At 42.9% G+C, this 23,468-nt stretch overlaps 1 protein-coding gene across 4 annotated transcripts in view; it reads right to left on the bottom strand.

The window, feature by feature from the left end:
- Window positions 1-2,123: 2,123 nt before the first annotated feature.
- The window catches only part of Kcnj1 (potassium inwardly rectifying channel subfamily J member 1), a 52,869-nt gene continuing 31,524 nt past the window's right edge, over window positions 2,124-23,468 (bottom strand). For 2 of the 4 annotated variants that reach the window (XM_087214300.1, XM_021242798.2), the window contains one exon: window positions 2,124-4,499. In XM_087214300.1, the coding sequence (XP_087070426.1) occupies window positions 3,360-4,499 (1,140 nt within the window). In that variant the 3' untranslated portion in view covers window positions 2,124-3,359. Of the gene's footprint in view, window positions 4,500-7,106; window positions 8,365-18,975; window positions 19,100-23,468 lie in introns of those variants that run through there. The other 2 variants (XM_021242800.2, XM_021242799.2) reach the window with 2 other exon arrangements.

Here is a 23,468-nt window from a genome sequence, read left to right as displayed (position 1 = left end):
ATGTGGTGGCTTCCAGGACACCCATCACAGGCAGGGATGCACTGGGTGGAAACACTCCCAGTCCCCTGCCCTGGTGGTGCAAGATCTTCCCCTCTACAAGGCTTTGCTCCAAAGAGTCCAGCTGGGCTCATCTGGTTGGGGAGATTAAATTATTTTTGAATTTCTAACTGAATGTTCTTTTAATGGAAACTTTTAATGACAGGCATTGAAATAGATTTCCTCCATAACCCCTCCTCCTATCGTTCCCCCCCACACATGGTTCTGCATTGCGCAGATCCTGATAACCTTTATTCCCTACCCCTGGACTTTTATCTCCCCAGTGACAAACAGCCCTTGCTGGACAGAAAGAGGAAATTCCAGTCATTGTTCTCAAACTTCTGGCTTCCAAAATAAAATGCTCTATCTCCCCTGTCAAGCTTTGATTGACACACACTTCCTGTAATGGCAGAAAGCAACGGCCCAGGGGTGGGACCAAGGGTTCATTTACATTCCTCCCATCAGAGCTTTAACTAAGTTTGTGCTAGACAAGGGAAGATTCCCTGTGGCATGCACAGAAGATCCTGTTGAGGACTCATCTCTTGTTTTATGAATCTCTCTAAGAACGATGCACGTTTCCACTGTGCCTGCAATCCACTTGGGAAGATTTCTCTTAAGGTCCGCTGTCAAAATGGAAACAGATACTCTGACCTCCTCACTTCTTCCATTTGGCTACTCAACGACTCTTTTCCTTCTGCCCTTATTAAAGACAATTTCCCAAATCTTCACTCTAAATATTGGCCTTTGAGTCAACCAAGGTCCAGGAAGGCTACACTGGGTCAGACTCTCTAAGTCAAAACTCTCCATAACAACAGAGACAGATTGGGTAATTCAAGGGGAAGCAGTACTAAGGAAAATTGTGAGTACAATAATGCATTGAGGGATGCAGTTTTTTAAAGAGAATAAGAAAAAGAGAATTACTTTTGAAATGGACAATTAATAAATACAACAATATAATATACCTATAGCTAATAATAGTACTGGTGTGATCAAGTTTTACTTGGGAAAAAATGTTACTGTATGGGAAAAAAAAGGCAACCACTAGCTTTAGTCTAACCTAGAGGTAAGTTGGCCTTCTGATGATTTCTGGTTCTCACCTGTTTTCTTTACTCACTGAGTTCCCGTGCCCTTGTAATCCCTTCTCTCCAAATCCCCAGAGCTTCTTGTGCTGCTTTTGGGTTCCCTTTAGAATTATCAAAAGTTACCTTCCCCAGGTTCATTTCCTAAGGGTTTTATTGGATGTACTTAATGGTTGCTAAATGTTCAGTGGGAATGGGTATTAAAAGGGAGGCTTCAATACAATCATGGAGTACTTTGATCCTAATAAAGGAATATTCGGAAGCAGACAAGCTCTCCATGGAATAATCCATAATCAAATACCAATCAGAAAGATTCCAGTCATTCATCTCCCTTAACAATCAAAGAGACTGGTTTGCTTCTGAGCATTGTCCTTCCACCTATCCCCAAGCCTGCTGCTAGGGAACAGGGAAGATAGAGGAATGAGCTCAGATGTGAAGGACCTTAGGCAATATATTGCCCCTCTAGTTTATAAAGGGATACAGGGGCATGAAACCCCTTGATAATGGGCCAGCAGAGAATTCCAACTTCTTCAAGCATATGGTACCTGATTTTTTTTTAGCTTTATCAACAGAGTAAGTTCTGGTGTCAAAACACTCTCAGGCAGGGGTAATCTCCCACAGCACCCAGTTGTGTCCTCTGCTTTGGCCACTGACAAAGTGTACAACCTTAGACCCATCAGAGTTCCCACTGGTCTGATTCAGAAGGAAAGGAGTGTATGTATGGATCTGTACAAACTCCAGTCCAAACCCAGAAAAAGACATCCATACCAACACCTGCCAGCAGCTGCTGCTATATGTGCCAAGACTCACACTGGACAGCTTGATGGAGCTGTACCATAAGGGGTGTGTCTTCAGCCAAGCTCACTTCCTGCAGGGAGTCAAGACAACAAGTGCATCCGATCTGCCTGCTGCCTTCCCACCAGTTGTGCCCCTTGCCGGAAAAAGTCCACCCTAGGCAAGAGTATTTTTCCCAGTTGCCCTGTCACATTTGATGCATAAAAACAGACATTAGTTTCAGGAATTTAATAAATTAATCAACATATTGAATCATCTTGAATAACAAGCAGGTTTGATTTCCATTTTTTCCAGGATACATTCAAAATAATTCATGTGGGGAACAACATAATGCATTCACATTAAAACCTTCCCCTAAGGGGCAATCCTTCCATTAGGTTGGTCCCTTTTAGGAAATGTGGGGATGGTTTATAGAGACACAAAGGTCTCAAAATGTCCAGACTGTGAGACCACATCTTATTGTTTTCCCCTTTCCACTTCTTCAGATACCTTTTCAGTGCAAATTGAAGGCAGAGAAACATGAGAAACTTTAACCATTAGCATGCCATAGCCTTTCAGACTGACTGCATTCTCAGAATCCTCACTACCATCGTGAATGAGCAGGAAATACTCTTAACAGATCTGTAGCTCCTTAACCCATCTAATGCAGATTGAAAGAACTATCACCACCATTTTCAACTCAAGCATTCTATTTGGCAAGAAATAGTTCATCAAGATTCTCGAGTATAGATCTAACCTTTGTCTAAATGTACCACATGAGAACATTTGGGCCAAAGCCCAATGTGGGGTGCTGCATCTGCATAAGCCATAAAGCAAAGCACGTTTGCATCCTGCAGAGTCCCTGGACTGTGCTTTTCCTTCTTCCTTGCGAATCACACATGATCCTAGATGAAGGCTCTAATGACCAGAGCTCAAGAGGGTTAACTCCTCAAGTTATTCATTGTGTAACAAGCTCTTCTTATTGTCATTGGTTTATTAGCTCATCTCCGCCAACACAGGAGACAGCTTTTCCATTGATAAACTCAGTGTTAAAATGAAAATGACATTTTTCCTGTCAGAATCAAAATGAAAATATGGTTGTTTCTTGATCCTATTTAAAGCTTCTAACCCCTTCAAGGAGACTTAAGAAAAACAAACAAGTATCTCCTTTGGCCTGTCCATGAGATTCCTGATGATTTCATCTCTTCTCATGAACACTGAATGACCTAAAATAATCATATTCAAAATTCCAAGTGAACTCCTGTGGCTTTCATGTGCAGTTTCATATAAATGCATCATGTGTGCTAACACAGTAGTCTTTCAGAGTCATGTATCTTGTAGGGGTCATTGTGCTGGTAGACCTTGATGGCTCTTGTCTTGTGTTTGTAACCTCAAACTGTTAATTGCTTCATAATGCTGAAGTCACTGGGTACCTAGACAACTTCGTTTCATTCATGGTGAAAGCCACTGCTACATTTTGGTGTCATCTGTTTCACTGACTTCGGACAAGACAAAGTTGGGGTTGTCATAGCCTATCTTTGTCCTGACCCTAGCATCTTTCTCATTATAAAGACACATGGCACAGTGAGGGGTCTCCACTTGCACTGTCTTACTAAAGTTATGGAAGTCTACTCGGTATTTCCCATCCTTGGTCTTGGAGACTATGGGAACAAAACGGTAGCCCCAAAGCACCTCCTCTGGAACATAAGATGTGCGGACTTGGCAGGTAGCACTAGTTGACTCCACTGTGCCATCTAAAAATACCACTAACTCAAACTCTTGTTGGGAAAGGGTTTCTGCTGCCATGTGGAAGAAGGGACTATTGTGATCAATGATGTGGTAAATTGTCAATGGGGAGATGAAGAATAAATTTTCATTGCCAGCATCAACTACGAAGTTGATATTGGTCTGGTCCAAAATAATGGTTTCTCCTTCTGGAGTGACTGTGGTCTTCAGAAGTTTTCCATATATGTGACCTCCAATGAGGAGGCTCTTCCTAAGATTAGCCACTCGGATTAGAAGACAGAGCTTCCCACCCCGCTTGCTAATCACTGCATTCTTGCTGAATGTAATGGTCTTGGCACGTTTTTTGGGTCTGGAGATTTTGGCTAAGATGGCACCACACATGAAAGAATTGATGACAACTCCAAGAATAGACTGGAATACTAGTAGAAAAATGGCAGTGGCACATTGTTCCGTCACACACCTGAATCCATATCCAATGGTCACTTGAGTTTCCAGAGAAAATAGAAAAGCTGAGGTCATGCCATTAATGTTCTCTACACAGGGGGTATGATTGTCAGGAGGATGGAACTCTGGGAGGTCTTTGTGAATGTAGGCCACCACGTACCACAGGAGACCAAAGAGGAACCAGCTCCCTAAGAAGGCTGAGATGAAAATGGTCATTTTGTATCTCCATTTGAGGTCAAGCACAGTTGTCCAGATGTCCACAAAAAATATAAATCTTGACTGTACATCCACATTGCCAAATTCTATGTTGCATCTTCCATCTTTGGAGACTAGCCTTGCTCTCTGCCGAGAACGCCCAGAAAAGTGAGTGACAAACCATTTCCGAAGATGTTTGAACATCCTTTCTGTCAACACCTTGATCTGAAAACATATCAGAGAAACAACAAAAATAAGATGATGTCTATAGCAGCAGCAAGCCTGGTGACTAATATACAGACCTAACTACATATGAAATGATCATTCAAACTGCCTGGCTCATTGAATACTTGGGCAAGCACTTGGAAGCTATTTCCAATAGAAACTTTCTCCAAGAAGGTGTAAATATAAAACTAACAACAAAGGTAAAAATGGTTACACACCACGAGATCATATACTCAGATATCTCCTGATCCTAGTCAATGACACATCTTAAAAATGTTTGGTCATAATTAGTTTTAAGAAATAATTATGGCCTATGCTTTTATTTGATGTTATTCTTCAAATTACCCCCTTTTTTCTTTAATAAAGTTAGCCTTCTGATAAGCAATAATTTCTATGAAGTCGTAAGCCTGAAAGAATGTTTATATTTTTGTGATATATAAAAATAAATAACTGGAAAAAAAATCATCAACATACTATCTAAATCGTCTTGTATACTTGTTTTTTGGTTTTTTTTAAAGGAAAAAAATAGTGTTTTATTAACTACCACACTGTTATAATACACTTTAAATGTACAATAAGGTAGCCTTTAAATTTGAGGTGGTCTTAAAGATAACAAATGAACAGAACTCCAAATTTTTGAAATAGGTGGACTGCTGCAGTTATAGGTATACATTTAAGAAAATTGTATAGCTCTTACAAGACCAGCATTGTAACTTTATTTTGTACATTTTTAATTGAAAATATAAACAATAATTAAAACATAAAAAGAAAATACAGCATAATAAAAAACATACATTTCTCAATGAAGTTTATTGGATACATATAAATTTTAAGGGAAGAAACAACAAAAAAAAATAGGAGTGGTTGATATTTAAGTGCAGACTAACTACCTAGACCAAAAAAAAAGACTTAAAAAATCATAAACCCTCTAGTTTTCTATGACTAATATCCATATGGTTGGAGTATTGTCACTATGAAAGTGATTTTGTTATGTTTGCATATGTTATACTTTACTGGTAATTTACATAATGGCTTTTAAGGCCCTGGCAGACATACGGTTTTTAGAAACAAGATTCGATAAAAATCACTCCTATACTTACTTGTTAATAAAGGAAATTGACACTCAGAAAGCTTAAATGACTTATCCTAAGTCAAATATCTAACCAGTGGCAGGGTAGAGCTGGAATGTAAAGCTTCTTACCTCCAGTTCAGGGAAACTTCTACAATGCTGTGTCCATTCTAGAGTCAGATTTCCCTAACACACATTATGATGAGTACAGAATTGGTCAAATTTGTTTTTTAAAAGTGACTATTTGGAACAGAGTTCAGAACATACCAGACAATGAATGTCAGAGGCCTTCTCTGTGTATCTGCAAACCTGTTCCTTCTGTCTCTCCATGGTTCACCAATGTTTCCAAAAGGAAAGCATGAGGGTCATTCTCATACCTCACACCCTCTTCCTTGCTCCAGAGCTAGTGACCGCTGAACATTGCTCTATCAAGGTCAAACCATGTTTTCATTCATTCCTAGATCCCAGATGCTGGCATGATCTATTAGCACTTACTACTTTCTCCAAAAATATAAGTGGAACAATTTACTGAATGTTGAAAATATGATCTGCTCAATGGTTTCTTACCAATGACTTTTTTTGTGTCTTCCATTTTACAGCAAAAGAGGGAAGGGACTTTTCCCTAAATAATGAACAATGGTGAAACTCAAGGGTCACAAACAGTAGACTATCTCTTCTCCTGGATCAAAGAAAATCAAGGTGTGTCCACCATGGTTTGTGATGTCTTCGTGGCATTTTTCATTAAATGCAAATATGTTTTTAAAATAGATTGCAAAATCCCCCTCCCAAAATGTGTTTATTCATAAAAACTAGGAAGCGAAACCAACTTAGTGACACATTTTAAACAAAAGTGATATTCCACGGTGTCTTGCTCAAGGCCTTAACCCAGGTAAAAACACAAAAAGCCAACCCAAGTAGAAGTGGTGAAAAGAAAACCACAACCACGGTGATTTGAAATGTAAAGGACAGATTCTAAAGATACAAAAAAGGTGCTACCAAGAGAGCAAACAGGCCTTCACACACTCAGGGGCCCTGCCCAACCCTCAGGAACCTCAGATCTTCAAAGAGGGTTAGGGGGTGTCCCAGGGAGGCATACAGGGGAAAACAGTTTCTTCTCCCTAGCCCCACTCTGTGCCTTGCACACAGGTCCTATAACCTGGCCTACAGTTCTGGACACTGACTCCCTCTTCCATGTGCATGGAAGCTCACAGTATTTACCAGGCTCTTTACAGAGTGGATCTCACCTTAAATACTCAATTCTAAGACAACATTTATCAACAGAATCCACATTTTTTTTGTCCTACATTTCAATTCCAGAGATGGCTTCTAAACCACCACCCTTCTCCAGCCTCTCTGAGATTTGTTCCACTTTCAAAGATTATTTCCATAAAATGAGGAAGTACCCCCTGATGTATTTCTTGGAGGAGTTTGGGTTTCCATAACTACATTAATAATAAAACATCTGGCTGGCCTTATGAACAGATGAAACAAAAGCAATCAGCGGCTTATAATGCTTTCCCCAGATTGTCTGCACTTACCAGCTTCCTAAACATATTCTGGCCGGAGGCATCCATGGCTGGGAAAAGCAAGGAAATGGTGGCGTTGGGAGCTGGTCCAGATGCAGGTCTTTGAGACCCAGTCTAATTTATCTTAGGCTTCTGCCAGTGGACTGATGCTAATTTGTATTAACTTGAAAACACTTAATTCAATAGTGCAGTTGTGTGGCTTAAACCAAAGCAAGTGTTCTCAGACTAAGCCTGGGCTAGGTATATATATTTTTCCAAATCTCACATGGCTTAAATACCGTCATGCTAAGACATGACAAACCACCAGCTCAGATCCCTGGGCAGCAGGCGTGGGTTGGATTCCAGTATTGCCCTCCTTTCCTTTGCCACGCTCTAGAGCTCTCTTGCCGTTCCCCTAAGTCATGCCACATAACTTTTGGCCAGAAACAATTAGTTATCATCCATCTCCCAGCTTATTTTCCAAAACACACTGGGATGCTGAATTTTCCAAGCTACCGGCAATTACACAAATACAGATAGGGACATGTTTGCAAGATGAAAGTAAGATCACATCAGAAAGAAACAAGATACCACATTAATCCCTCTGTATAAGTGTCACTGTTATGTAAGAAACTGAGATTTAAAGGAAGCTTTATTGTTGGATTTATTCAGGAAGAGCTGGCATTTACTGAAGGTGCTTTTCACATGCACTGGATTAGCCAATGCTATTGATTTATTTCTTCACAGAGTAAGAAGAATTATATGGGGACAATGCAAGGGTAGAGGATAAATTCATCCACTAACCAAACCCATCACTCACAGGGAGACCTATTATTGCACATATCCCACTTTGCTTAGATAATGGCATTTAATCTAACCACGGACAGAGCTGATGTGTATTTTATAAACTATTGCATGGTTAGAGATTGTCCCTGGTGTCTGATTGTTATACAATGTGTTCGGTTTTTAGGTCCCATTCTATTGAAATCAGTAAATCTTAATAGCAAACAAAAGGCTACACATTAACTAATATTTACCAAGGTATCCTTGGTGGCTTGGCAAAACAAGTGGATTACATTATTGCCACTTTTTCTTTATTGCTTCAGCATTCTTGTTCTATAAACAGCTTGTTCTCAGAAAATACTTTTTGTACATCCCTCAAACACTGATTGTACACTTATTCTGTAGGATTTCGATGACAAACAGAAGTCTTCCTGTTCCAGGGAGCTCACAGTCAAATGGGAAAGTGAACTAAGTACATCAATATATACAAGGTAACAGGTTTTGTATACTGTCCCCCAAAAAACACCTTTTCTGTAAGATTCCCTGTTAGTGACAGATCCACCATCTGGGAAAACACTCCAGCTGGCAGTAAGCTCAACACATTCATGTATACATTTATTTATCTATAATTATTCAATAAGGCTGTGTTGACAATGCTGTGTATGTTAGCCACTGTGCTAGACACCCCGGAAGCAATCGTGGGCCACATGGTCCCAGTCTTTGTCCTTGTGCAGCTCTCAGTTCAGGTGGGGGTGGCTTTGTAGACAAACTTATAAACAATGAAACGCAGGACCACACTGCTGTAATGTCAGAGTGGGAACACATGTGTTGAGGGACAGAACAAGGGACACCAAGGCCAGGGCCTGAAGCTACGTTAGAGTCATACATGGTAGACGCTCTGTGAATATTTGCTGAATGCTGATAAACAAATTAATCAATATGTATATAAAGTGAGGAGTCTGCTTGGCAGCCTGCAGCTCCCCATGTAATAGAGATATTTCAGGAAGGACATACTTGTGAGGGTAGCAGTGACTAGCCTGCATTTAAAGGTATGTGTGACCCACGCAAAGGTGATAGAAGAAGGCAAGCATGGAGGAGCTGAAAGAAGTTCCAGGTAAACAAATAACAGTGTCTAGGGGACCTTGGTGACAACTTGGGCTGGAAGGGCAAGCAAGGGTCACATTACTCAGCACAGGTAACCATTTGCTATGTTTTTGTTGCAGACCCACAGGAGAAATTGTAGAACAGCCAGGGACAACCCATAATTCTAAATAAGGCCCAAGTCTCTTTCATTTAAACACCCTCTAAGTTCTTGAAAACAAAGGAAATTTCCTCCTGAGTCTCCTTTTGTCTGTAAAAATGCACGCATGCATTTGTACTTCAGTCACACCCTCTTCATTTTAAGTGAGATACCAAAATTTCATGCTCATTGCCAAAATTTGAGGAACCTAAATAGCTGAATTTTTTTATAGGCATTCACCTCAGGACAATCCATTCTGAACTGGGGATTTCGTAGAGCACTAATTCCATGGTCTCTGCCCAGCATGCTCAGCAGCCACTCCATCAGAGAGAAGGGAAAAAGGTATGACTTCTGTTACTGCTGATTTAGAATTACATTACTGAGGCTATACTTCTCTATATGAGTAAAAAAACATTCACTGTAATTTGGCTTTTAGTTAAACTGATCACAAACAAAGTTAATTTCAGGATATTTCTGGGAGTCAAAATTTTATGTTAGAGGTTAAAAAATATGAGCTCTTGGGGCCAGGGATTTAGCTCAGTGGTTCTGCCACCTGCCTTGCAAGAGCAAGGTCCCGAGTTCGATTCCCGATATAAAAAAATTATTTTCTCTAGTCCCTTGGCAACTGTGGTGCAGAAGAAATTCAAGTTTCTGTGAACATTTACTACCTTGTTTCAGGCTAAGAGTCGATTGAATTACAAAACATTTCTTGAGGATCTCCCATAGCCATGTATCCACCAGGATTATGGGGCTGGCTCTCCACCTTCTGCATCAACAGAAATGTACGAACTCTCTAGGTACTGAACATGGCCTAAGTACCAGGGGCTGTGCTAGGACAGGAACAAAGTGACAGTCCCCTTTCCCAAGTTGCTCTTACAGAAATCATAAAAATTGCAATGCAGCAGATTTGCCTAAGAGGACTGAGAATAGGATATAAAGGCAGTGACCAAAGAGGGGACCCAACAGGCAGGGTGTCAGAGTTGTCCCCTTCAACGCACCCTTGCTGAGGAACTAAAACAAACGCATCTGACTGCTACTGTAGAGGACTTCCTGTTTGCTACGAAAATCATCTCGCTCTATCCAACAACCGCCACCCAGCAGGACTTGCAAATGTTTCGGGCCCTGGGGAGCATCATGTCACCCAGGTCCCTGGACTGCCCTGGCCATATCTAGTACCTAGAGTAGACAGAGGGTAGCATTTCCCTTTAGGGTGGCATGACAGAGACTTAGCTCCGACATCTTTAACAGGCAGCTCACTTGGGGTCTGATGGGCTCTTCCTCCATGGAATTTGGCAAGGATGGTAGAAACCATCTTTCCTGGCCTCATGGGCATCTGAGCCCAGGCCCCTTTCAGGCTAGATTGGAGGACACACTGGTGGAAGATCCCACCTCTCTTAGAGGTGCTCGCGCTCCCACATTCTCTCTGCTTCAAGGCCAGCAGTATGTTGGGTACAGGGCACAAATGTGATACAAGCTTTCCCTGGTCCTTCCAGAGAAGAGAGCTCAGAAACAAAAGCCAGGGAATCACAAGTTCTGGTGGTGCTGGCACTCTCATAGGTGCACTGTTCTGTAGGCGTCTCTGGGGCCAGCTGGTCACAGTAGCATTATCTGAACAATTTGGTATATTTCACATGGAGACAATGAGAAGATAGGAGACTTGGTCCAGGAACACTCCCAGAACAGGTGACCCCAGAGGCAGCTTAGCAGAGTGGAAGGGACTCCAGTTCAAGTAAGCACAGACATGGACTTGAAGCCCAGCTCTGCAGCTAATCAGTGCCCAGGTAGCCCAAGCAAGCCACTTAACCTTTCTGCGCCTCAGTTTCCTCACTTGTGAAATGGCCATAATAAATACATCCAAAGGTCACAGTATAATATAAATGCAATAGCGTGTGTAAAGTTCCTAGAACATATCAGTCCTGCAATAAATAGTGGCAATGGTTATTATTGGTTCATACATTTAAACTAGTATAGCAATTTAACCAAGGGTCACTGACTACAACTATCTTATCTGTCATGCAGAGTCAAAGGGACTGTACTGGAGACCACAGCCAAAATAGGAAAGGCTTTCAAGAGAGGGACATAAAAGTTCTGACCACAAGTCACATCTATGAACTGCCCTGGCTCCAGGTCCCACCTCCCAGTGTGGAACAGATGACATGGGAAATGCAAAAATAATTTAATAAAGGATTTATCTATAATTAGAGTGCAACCCTCATCTTGGAGAGGTGGGAACAGGCTAGAGGGAGAGAATTGTCCTTGGCAAAGCCAGACAAAGGGGAGTGCCCAGGTGTGACACTATTCTTCTCTTGGCCTGAGTCACTGACCACACACATATGCCTACTTAGGAGAAGAAGGCAGCTCCTGGTAGCAAGAGTTGGTCTGACACTCACAGCAAGGCTCTGGTAATCTAGTACTGATGACTAATGATTTCATAGTGCATTGACATCAGGCAAAACCACTGTGATCATGATGGGATTAGTTAAAAAACAAGACCTCTCTGTAATCTTGTTTGAACACAAACAATAACATGACCATTGTACAAACCACAAAACAGCCAAATGGCCTCCTATCCTGGCTAGTACCAGGGAATGCTGCTTTTGTACCAATAATAGCTTTAGATTCATGCCAGAGCTCTCTCTTTCTAGATAATAAGATTTATTAACATAATGTGTTAATTAGCAGCATAACATACCCACACTTCCTTCCATAAGCCTTCAGAACCTAAAACAAGTTCAAATCCTATTCAAGCCTTGCCTGACTCCTTCTAGTGAGGCTCTCACAGTTGCTGGTGGTGTATGTAACTCATGGGCTGGCTACAAAAAACCCAAGTGACTCAAATATGAGGTGTTCTTGGTGTTCTTTGGCTGAAAGATCCTGATACTACAAAAGGCCATAGCACATACAACATAACAGGTATGACTAAGGGGTAATAAAAATTGTTTTACAAGCCAATTGGTGAGAACCAATTCCACTGGTTGCTTCCAGAAATCACATGTGCATATATGTATTTTGTAGGCATGTTTGCTTTTCTTATGAAGATTTGAAGAATCAAGGAAATAGCCAAATTACAATACCAAAAGCCATTCAAATGAGTTAAAATTTTTAAGCTCAGGTTTTAAATTCAATCTAGCTAAACTGTTTGCCAGGATCACTGTTCCTTCTCAGATACTATCTATTATCACCACAAAGACCACTATCTCTTCACAGATCCCACAAGAAAGGGTTGGAGCTATATGTCCTCACCAGCATAGCCAGCCTGGGAAGTAAAGCTGGACCAAGGAAGGTATCTGTGAGGTTCCATCAGAGTCTGGTGCCCACATGCATTTGCTGTGGACTTCAAAACTGATGCTTTAAAAGCTGGACACCTATTCTATGTGCACTTCCAATATCAATTTCTATTGTTTTCCATAACTCTTCCTTAAGGTCTTTTGGGAATGCTAGCAGGTCACAGCTATGCAAAGAAGGACCAAAGGGGCACTTTGTCTCTGCTTTGTTCAGTTTTCAAGGAGAGTGGCACATCCTTGCCAACTGTGAGGATAGTGACGGGGGTCAAGAGAGCCCTAAGGGCCAACAGGAACTCATAACCACCCAGTTGGTGCTACCTGGCTCCTCCACAGATTCTGTAAGAATTCCTCTCTCCCAAACTTCACAGAATACAGCACTTTACCAAGGGAAAACATTGCTTACTGGGCGAGAGACCATTAAGCCAGAGTGGACAGAGTAAACCAAAGTAAGAGTGGAGGTGCATGACCCAGAATACATGAAAGGGAAGACTAGGGCTGAGAAAAGTCTCCAGAGAGCATGGAATGGTAATTAAAGCCTCACTCTCTCCCTGCCAGCTGGAGACACCACTGCATTCTGTGTGAACAGCGCCCCCTGGAGCACAGAGCAAATGGTGCCCCCGTGGAGCAGGGACATGGGGTGGGAAAGCTTACAATGTTGCTCAGACAGGGCCAATATCTCTGACGTGCATTGTCATATTTGGATATCATAATAATTCCAGGAGTTTGAGGGCTGAGAAGTTAAACAACTTGCCCAAGATATAAGCCAAAGAGTAAAGATTAGAAGACTCTAGATCTGCCTGATTGAGAAGTCTTTGTTTTTAAACCCTAAGGTGTACTCAAAATAGCTGACAAATAATATGGAAAGAAGGTAAACATTTATCCAACATCTGCGTACCATGCCTCAGGAGTGGATTTTCATAGATTTCCTTGCTTTGGGTAAGAGATCACTTTGAAGGGTAAAAGCCCCCAAGAGACTAAGCTTGTTTTAGATACTAAGTCTAAAAAAGAGAGAGGCTTTCATTAGTGGAGAGGGGACAGCTCTCTAGCACAAGGAAATGCATATGGGAAAGCATCAAAAGAGGAGAGAAGAAGGGGCAGGGCTTGATTGGATTAGGTCTAGGGGTGAACGTTGGAGAAGACCACAGGCCCTGAAACACTAAAGGGACCCAGTAATGCCAGGCAGAATTCAGTAATGTCATGATATCAACAGAATTAAGAAGGAACTGTGAATGTAGGTGAACACTTTATCTTACCAAGCATTCTGCTTCCTTTGGAAGTATCTACAGATGGTCTTGGCTTGAGCAAATTATAAGCGATGGCCTAGAGTTATAGGAAAGGTATCTTCCACTTGAAAGCATCTGTAGATCTCTACCAGGTACAGTTGCAGCATCTTCTACAGCTAGAAGTTTATTCTGATGACAATGGCTAGTGTGTGATGACAATGGCCTAGTGGGCAAAGAGAGCTTGCCAGGAATGGGGAGCTAAGCCCTGGCCTTGGAGTCAATGCCATGGTCACACCTAGATAACAGGTGGTGATAGGAAGACATGCACTGGAGGTTCAGCCCTGCCTCACTACAACTGCCCATCTTGGGTGTGTTGCTTAACCTCTCTGAGCTTGCCTCACTTACTATTTCTTCTGCTGGGACACCTAGAGCTCTACTCTATCCCATCCTACCCCTACTTAACTTTTTAATCTCAATTTAAATGTCATTTCTGAAAAAGGAACTCAAATGTCACCTTCTCAAAGAGAGAAGTTTCCTGATCACTCAAGTTGTCTCTCCTTATAAGATTCAAGTGTACCCTTTTCATTTGTAGTATGAAATAGTAATTTTAACTCATACAGTTACTTTCATGCTGATCTAAAGGCAGTGATCCCAATTGTCTCCTCCTCCTGCCACCTACCCCAGCTCCAAGCAGAGACGAGAGGGTCAATAAGCATTTGTCAAGGAAATAAATAGATACTTGAAGATGTGAAGGACCCAGATTGCTGATTTTGCAAAGGGGACATGGAGAGGGCAATGTCAGCTCAATGCCACTTTCTCATGATGGCACTTGAGGTCTGGGGGACCTGAACAGGGCAGATTGGCTCAGAGAACTTTGCCTAAGTGGCTCCTCCCAAGCCAATGTTTTTCCAACTTTCTTGTAGCCTGGGGTGTCCAGTGACTTGTTTATTTAGAGGTCAATGCAGAAATCGAGTCACTTGCCTCTGGAGAGGCACAGGAGATGATTTTTAAAGCTTCATGTATGAGTGAACCTTGGTGTAGCCAACAAGAGCTTCTGGGTTGGGATTCCAGCTGTTGGTCGGGGAATTTGCTCAGCTGTCTGTCAGGATCCAGGAGTTGGAGGAAGGCCCAGTAGGAAAGAAACTGAGTGAAACAAATCAGACATGCTTACCATCTGGAGAGAAAAGACAGGTTCCTACAGAGTCCTGGGTAAAAGTTCAATCAGGGTGGACCAGGAACAGACAGCACTCTCTAGACAGGCAGGGCAAGAAGTCAGCTCTGCCTATGGTGAACTTTAAAGCAAGCATTGAGAGCTCCACCTTTCTCTCTGTTCAGACCTTGCTGAGGGTCACCAGCCTAAGTGATAAATTCTAGCTTTCAGGGAATTTAGGATTAAGTTAATACAGCGATCCAGAGACTTTTCTAGTCTCATGGTCTTTTCATTCTTATTCTTACAGTGGTGCCTCAGTGCATGAACTTAATTCTTTCCACAATTCTGGCCACAAACCAAATTGGTTGTGAACCAAATCAAATTCAATAGTTAGGTTCAGTGTTGACCTTATGGGAAAATTTGGTTTGGTTCACAACCAATTCGTTTTGTGACCAGAATCGTGAAAAGAATTACGTTCATGAACTGAAGTACCACTATATTTAAAAAAACACTACATTGAAAATATTATTGTACATGTCTGGCTATGTAATCCTGTATTTAAATCAATATTTCTTCTCTAAGGATTTTTTTGTGAACAGAAATTGTGAATAGTAAGTCGTATTCCCATAACACAGTGGGCTATTAGATATTTAAAGGAATCCTATAGTAGATTGTTTTATAAAGTGATTTTACAAATCAAATTATCATCCTCCTGCTTGTTCATCTTATAACAGTACTGTGTTTGGGTGGAGGCAGATGTTCTAGAAACTGAACACATCTATAATGACTCTATTCTTAAATTTCACATATGGAGCCACTGTAGTTTAATGACACTGCAGTTTAATGAAAGAATTTAAATGTTTATAAAAAGTTGTACATATTATGTGTGCAAGGATCCTGTTATTAGCCAGACCCTTCTAGTTCTCTGTGGTTTTGGTGTGGTATTACATCAACTCAGTGTTTCCAACCCAGAAATGAATGAATTCCATGTGGACAGAAGGCCTGAACACACTGAGCCCACAACAAGCAAAGCACACTTTGCTAAAGGAAACAGAGTTCCTGATCTTGACAACTTATAAAGTGGAGCAAAGTCAGCTCGTGCCTTGAGCACACACAGTTGGAAAGTAGTGTCCATGTCACTGCCTACATAGTCAATGAAGCCTGGCACAGCCCAGCCTGAGAGACTTGCAGAATGGGACGCAGGGAATGCCATTTGTTGGATTGGGAGGGGGACTCTGAACACCTTCTAGTCCCACATTCTAGCTTATGTTTGAAGTTTCCCTGTCACCATTCCATCAAGCGAACAACTGGGCAGGATGTTAGAAGAGGGTTTGTGGGGTGTGAATCTAAAGTCAGTGCTAACACTGTGCTACATAACCTTGCAGTGTGTCAATTTTCTCATCTGAAAAATGGGAACATGCATGTGTATCTTAAAGACAGAAAGAGCTTAGACAGCACTGGGACATAGGAAATGATCTAGTTGTTAACACTTTTGGTAACACTACCTCTGGCTCTGATTTCCTTTGCATGGAATGAAAAGATCCAATCACATCACAATCTGTGCTGTCTTTAATGGCAGGTTTCTGTACATCAGGATCAAGGCTGCACTGGCATCATGATTCCCAGAAAGGGATGAGAAGGGCAAGGCTTTTGGATAAACAACAGGGCAGTGAATTTGCTGGAGAGACGGCCTTCCTGTAGATTCTATTGCAATGCCCTGGGGAGCCTTTAAGGGTCAATGATTACCAGTTTTGGCTTGAGTTCTGCCAAGCCATCAGAGTTACATTAATGGGGTGGCACGTCACCTGCCCTCCCATATCCAAGTGCTTTCTGGGAAAGCCCTGGGGCCAGAAGGAAGCAGAGCCAGCAGCCTCAGTGACCCTCTTTTTCCATGCCACAGAGCTGTCCTTGGGCACCTGCTGGATCCCTCTCTTTGAGGCTCTTCTTCCTGGAAGTTGGCAAAGACACACCCCCACCTTGTCATCAGGAAAAGCTCACTTGAGGAAGCCCACTCCGAATGAGGACACTGCTACAGGAACTTCCTACCTGGCTCCCCCCGTGGCTACTCCATCTAGAGACTTGAGCAATTCTTGACCTACTCTCATGACTACCCCTGAAACAAGGACAAGGAACAGAAAAGGGACATCTCTCCAGGACTCAGAGCCATACCAGGGCCAGGCAAACTCAGTCCTGTGCCCCCAGACCCACCACCAGAGAGTTAGCGGTGGAGGCTATAGCAGGTCGACTGATGACGCACGTTCACTCATACTTTTCCTGCGTTCTCTTTACCCAATCATGTGTATAATGACCTAGAGAAGGTGAAGTGAAATTCTACTTTATTTCCCTTTTACTTGCCCTTCTGTCATAGTCCAACCAAATCAAGAGAATCTGTTCAGTCTCAAAACGTTATTTCACCTTTCTGAGCTGTGGTTTTTCATAAATTGTTGACCATCCTGGCTTTGTTGTTATGGGAAATAATAAAGTATACACATGTCCACACAAAAACTTGTCACAAATGTTTATGGAAGCATTATTCATCATTACCCAAAGGCAGAAACAACCCATGAATCACTAAGTAAAAAGTGACATACACATACAATGAAATATTATTTCTTCCAGAAAAGGAATGAGAGCTTGATACATGCTGCAGCATGAGTGAACCTTGAAAACATTATACTAAACGAAAAGCCAGGTTTTGTATGACTCCTTTTACCTGAAATGTTTAAAATATCAAATATAGAGAGGAAGAAAGTGAGGTGCTGCCTAGACGGTAAGAGAAGAGGTAGAAGGGTAATGACTGTTATGGATGCCTGGGTCTTTTGGGGTAGTGAAAATGTTCTAATATTGACCGTGGTGGTGGTTGTACATATCTGTGAAGATACACAAGAGAGCACCGATTTACACTTCCAGTGGGTAGATTGTGCTATGGGAATCACATCCCAGTAAAGCTGCAATAGAAGAAATACACATATAACGTGGCTGTCACATTGCAGTGGCTCCACAGCTTCCCTTCCCAGCCCTGCCCAGCTTCCCATTCCTTCAGGACTTTGTTGAGCCTCCAGCTGAACTCAGCATCTCCCTTCCTTAGCAAATGGCTATACCCCCAGAACAGTTACTTTCTCCTTCATGAGAGCTCTGGAGTATACAAAGCATTTTTCTGCTTACCCTCACTCTTACAGAGAAGCCCTGCCAGTGGGGAGCATTCTCCTCTCCAGGATCCCTGTTAGTCCTTCACTGCTGTCCAGATAGAGGTCGGCCAAGGACATGAGACACAGCCATGGGCCCCTCCTACCCTTCCATCCTTCCAGGTCTCCACAGGGACCACAAACCATGCAGTTAGGATTCTGTGCTGGCTTTCTGGGGTGCAGCTTCTCCTTCTCTCAGGGATGGCAGCTGGTCATCAGCTCCCCCAAGCACAGCAGGCCCAGGCTGGGGAGCAGAGTGGGAAGGAGTTCACATAGCCTTGGCCTCCCCACCACAGGCAGTACAACCAGGTGTGCACATGGCTGTCTTCTCTTTTACATTCTGGGTGCTCAATTCAGCTCTTTCCTTCTCTTTTTTCTCAGTGCATCTTATATTTCTATTTTTTTCCTTATCTATAACTCCTGCATTTCTGGAGTCAGCAGCATGAATATTCTAATTCCCATTGAAACTGGCCCCTCTGGAGACTCAAACTACCTCCCAGACAAGCCAGAATCCAACAGGACCATTTAAAGCATTCTCTTGCCCTACATTTCTCCCATCTCATTCTTTCTCTCTGCCTCTCACCCCACACATACCCGAGAGGACGGATGGGATAGGAAGATGACTGGAGGGAAGACCTTGCTGCTTTCTTAAGTGACAGCTGGGTGGAAAGCTGGTGTGCAGTCCAAATTTAGGGACACTCATGAGAGTGATAGAAAACCAGTCACTGAAGTCCCAGAAGATGGCTCCTTTCTCAAAGGTGGGGCTGGATATCCTTAAATACTTCTGGAGCAAGAGCCACCAGCAGAGCAAGCAAGGATGTACCAATCCACCACCCCCATGTCAGCTGTCTACCTTTATACAGTAAAAGCATCCTCACCTGCATTCATACAAAGCATGGTGACCCTCCTGATGACACACCTAGATCAGATTAAATATCACAAGTAGGTGATGGGGGTTTTGGGGAGAGGAGGTGCTGAAGGTGAGCCTTGCCACATAATAAACCCTAATTCCTATGGAAAGAAATGAGGCCAGTCACCTGCAGAGCACGTGTAGGCTCCCCCGTCTTTGCCTGGAAACAGAAGTTGGAGTCAGGCTTGAATTCCTGCTCTGCTACTCACTGGTGCATGACACAGCCAATTTCCCAATGTAATCAGTTAGGGCTGGAAGACAAAAAGAAAGAAAAGTCACTAAGAAACCCGAGGAGAAAATAAAGACCCTGGAGCTCATTTCAAGTTCCTTCCTTCCTCTTCTTCCCTCCTTTTCTTGAAGTGTCTATCTGGCTGCTCTCACCAACCTAAATTGGATACCCTCCAGCACACACTGCTGCTTCCTGACTCATTTTTCTCTCTTCCACACTTCCTGTGACTGGACTTGTTTTCAGCACTGGGTGTTTTTCAACAACATTTGAGGCCTGGAATGTCCCACCTTGCCGAGGCTCCCTGAGAAGACAGGATAGAAAGATGATCTCTAGGAATTGTGAAGGTTGCCAGCTGGCCTTACCAGAGGTCCTGGCACCTGGAGCGTCTGGGTTCCAAAACTGTGATCAGCATTGAGACTGAAGACATCCTTACAACGGGCAGAAAATAGGATTGGCAAAACAAAGAAGTTGAGGTCCAACACAGACCAACAGTTGTGTAGGAGTAAGCTGTAAGGTGATGTAGATCTCTTTGCAAACCCCACAACTTCTGCTTGTTAATAGGCTAAATTACTTCTCTGAATTTTAGTGTTATCTTCCATGAGAATGGAAATAAGAACACCTGTTTCACAATGCTGAGATAGGATTTAGCGTGGGAACGCCCAACAGAGGATCCAGCGGAGGGAAAGCTGAAATATTATGTTCCTTCCTTGTTTAGCAAAGCTGAGGAGCCTTAAGGAAGAGATTAGGGCTGGGGACAGCCAAAGGTTGAGTTGGCATTTGGTGAACATTTTAACTCCCAGGTCTAGATTTAAGCAGGCAGCTGGCTTCCTGCCAGACCCAAGGACAAACAAGAGTGCTCACATATGCTGTGGAAAAAACACAGGGAAGGATGTGCAGTCTTGTTAGGACTTGCCAGGCCTTGGGAGGTCTTCTTTGTCCCTGTCCCTTGGTCCTCGCTGGCTCCCCAAGAAGGTTCTCCCCTCCAGAACATCTGGGAGAAGATAGCAGGCTCTGGGCTGCTTTATAGGGACCTATAACCTGCATCCTCTCATACACAAAGCCCAGAGGGTAAAGACATTGTTTATCTGGCTGCTAGGCACAAATTAACAAAGGAGAAGAAAAGGCTGGGGATCAGAAAGAAAAGATTGCCTGTAAAATGAAGAGATTAGATTAAGCCAGGAAGATATAATTGTGCCAGACCAATTGAATTTCCTCTGAGGTTAGCATGATTGCCTTCAAGACCAGAGCAGCCAGAGCGCAGGGCCTGGTGATTAAGATCTGCCACTATCCTTTCTCTAAAAGCCCTTGGCCAGGTGTGGACCCTATGGCCTCGAGTCTGAGGACGAGAGGTGCATCTCAGCCCTCAAGCTGCTAGACAGAGCAGAGACAGGGAAAGGGAGTTTTTTTGGGGGGGCATACAATATACATGGAGTAGCACATCTGGGCACAGATGTCTTGGGTTGAAGTTCCTACTCTGAAGAAATTTTCTTAGTACCCTCATCTTTTCCTTCTTAGTACCCAATAGAGCTGACTTTATGTGTGTTTTCTTTCATTTGAGTCTTCCTCAGCTCTGTAGATGCCCCAACTTCCCACTCGTTCAAGGGAAACCTTGTTTCAATCCACAGGCATGACTTATCTGCTCTCCCTGCAGAGTATATTCAGGATCAACCTGTCCTCTTCTGTCCATCGCCTTTGTTGTCACCTTCATCTAATCCACCATAATTTCTTCATTGGCCTAGAGAATCTCTCTCTTACTGATCTGTCTGCTATCTGTCTACCCCCCGTGGTATGTATCCCCGCCACAGCAGTGATGAATCACATGGATGAGCTCATGCTGCTGCTTTACTTAAGCCTTTCTAGGCTGCCCCTTGCTCTCATGACCTCAAGACCCAGAGGGACCTAGGTTCAGCCATGCTCCCTGACCCCTCCCCATATCATTTGTTCTTGTTCATTGGCTTCCCACTGACTGCTCTGCAAACTGCCATGCCAGTCCTGCCCTAGTGTTGGGCACTTGCTATTTCTTCCTCAGCACCGCTCTGCCCTGGGTCTTCCTACGGCTGGCTCCTCAGGACTCGTGGCACTGTGGCATGACCTGGGACTCAGCTCCATCATCACCTTCTCTAAGAGCCCCTCAGCATCTGATCTGAGGTAGCACCCCCTGCACCAGTGGTCATTCCATTCTGTCCTAGCTTCTTCCCTTTCTTCTCATTGCCAGATGTCATCTTGTTTGTTTACCTGTTGCTTTACATGTTCACTTATTTATTATCTGTCCCTCTTCTACTAGAAAGCTTTCTCCAGGAAAGCTGCCCATTTTGTTAGCAACACCTGGAAACACAGGAGAGACTCTGCAAACATTTCTGGAATGAGTGATGTTCAGTGGGCTAAGGGTGCCACATGTGTGGGGACCTGTCACTGCTTTATCCCGCCTACTGCCCATTGGGCCGCAGTGGTCTCTCTAACTAGAGAAGATCGTGGGACAAAGGGAAGCTGTTTTACTCAAGGTTGCAGCTGGACTTACCCTTTACTTTGCTCACCTAACTGACAACCAAGCAAACATCCAAGGGTGGGGTGAAAACCACACAGAGTGATTGTAAATGCTGAGGCTGACACGTGGCTGGAAAAGGGAGCCTATTCACAGGCATCAGGTGTACTTATGGTATTTTCCTTCTCCTCTTATTAAGCTCAACTTACATTTTCACACTGTGCAGTGGCACATATACTTCGTGCATTTTGTACTCCATATTATCCTAGAAAACTTATGTTAGAAAAGTGTATTTCTGGCCAGGGATTTAGCTCAGTGGTTTCGTCGCCTGCTGTGCAAGCTGAAGGACCCAAGTTCAATCTCTGGTACAAAAAAAAAAAGTGTATTTCTGACCATTGTTTGCACACCAAAAGATTACATATTTTTAGCATTTGTTAATTTATCAAGAGTTTAGAAGTTTTAAAGAGTGCAAAAGCAGCTGTGCCCAGTGCAAAGGCTTAGAGAAATTGACAAAAATGTGGTTGAAATATAGAGCAAATGGATTGCAAGAAGCTCCTCAGTGACGAGGCAGAAAACATGGGCAAAGAGAGTAGATGGAAGTAAAGCAATGAAACACATACTCTGGACCAAACAGAAGGACCCAGAGAAAATCCTGACTCCCAAGGGAGGTGTGTGGTCCAGAGGTGAGCCCTGGAGTGAAAAACAGACACAAGTGAAGCTTAATAAGTCAACTATGGGGCCGGCTGGGGATCTAACTCAGTGGCACTGTGGCTCCCTCACAGGTGCAAGGTCCTGAGTTCGATCCCCAGTACCCAACAAAACAAAACAAGTCAACTACACATGACCATGTTTCATTGACAGCTCACTTCTCTTAGAATGGCATATGTCTTTCTGGCATATACCTCTCTGGCTGCAATGAGTGAATCCAAGAATGAATGAAAAATTGGAAGGGGTTTTGTACCTTTCAGAGTGGTTTGAAGATGAAATGAAACAAGAGGCAGTAAAGTAACTGGAAAATAATGAATGTTCCAGAAAGTTCACTTGAATCTCATGGTAGTTTTCTTTCTAACCTATAGATAGATCAACAATGAGTAACATTTATGGAACTTACTGTGTCCCAGTCTCTTTGCACAGATAAATGTCTGTTTCACCTACTCCATTGCCTACTACAACTATTCCAACTACTACACAGACAACCATTATGACTATTATTCCTAGTATATAGAGGAAGAAACCAAAGAGCAGAGAAGCTAAATGACTGCTCCAAATTCACAGAGCCAGAAAGTTAGAAATCAGCCTATCAACTGGCCTGATATGTGTCCAATTTGGGTTACTTATTGGATGAAACACATCAAAATGCATCCCTTCCCATATGATTTTCTTTGACACAGACCTGAAGGCTACCAGTATATTGTCTCTAAGATCCTCATGATGGCCAGGCCTCCTCCCACACTTGATTGAAAGCACAGTAGGGGTTTAGTTTACTCTGCAGGATTAGGCTTGAAAAGTTGACACCTTTTGACATGAAATTGCTACAGGGGAATAGAGCAAACCCTTGTTGAATATCTATTATGTACCAGAAACTGATAGTCGTTTTGCAGGAGTTATTTCATTCAGCCTCCTCAGTGCCCTATGAAATAGGTATGTGAGAATTATTTCTCTTTTACTAGGAAGGAAACTGAGATGTACAAAGGTGATTTTTGCTATTGTTTGCAGTCCTGGGATTGAATCCAGGGGTTGTGCATGCTAAGCAGGCTAAGTGGCTGCCACTGAGCTATGCTCCCTACAGAGGTTAAATAGCCCAGAAGAAGCAAAGCTGGGGTAGGAACCAATTCAATGTTCAAACACAAGTTCCCAAAATATCTGGCCCACAGGATGAATAAAACTGGAAGTCTACAGTAGGGGAGGA

The sequence above is a fragment of the Heterocephalus glaber genome, unplaced genomic scaffold (assembly GCF_053883595.1).
Source record: "Heterocephalus glaber isolate CG9 unplaced genomic scaffold, H.glaber_assembly_v1.0 deba00001446, whole genome shotgun sequence".
Taxonomy (NCBI): Eukaryota; Metazoa; Chordata; class Mammalia; order Rodentia; family Bathyergidae; genus Heterocephalus; species Heterocephalus glaber.
This window is presented reverse-complemented; position numbering and strand designations above follow the sequence as displayed.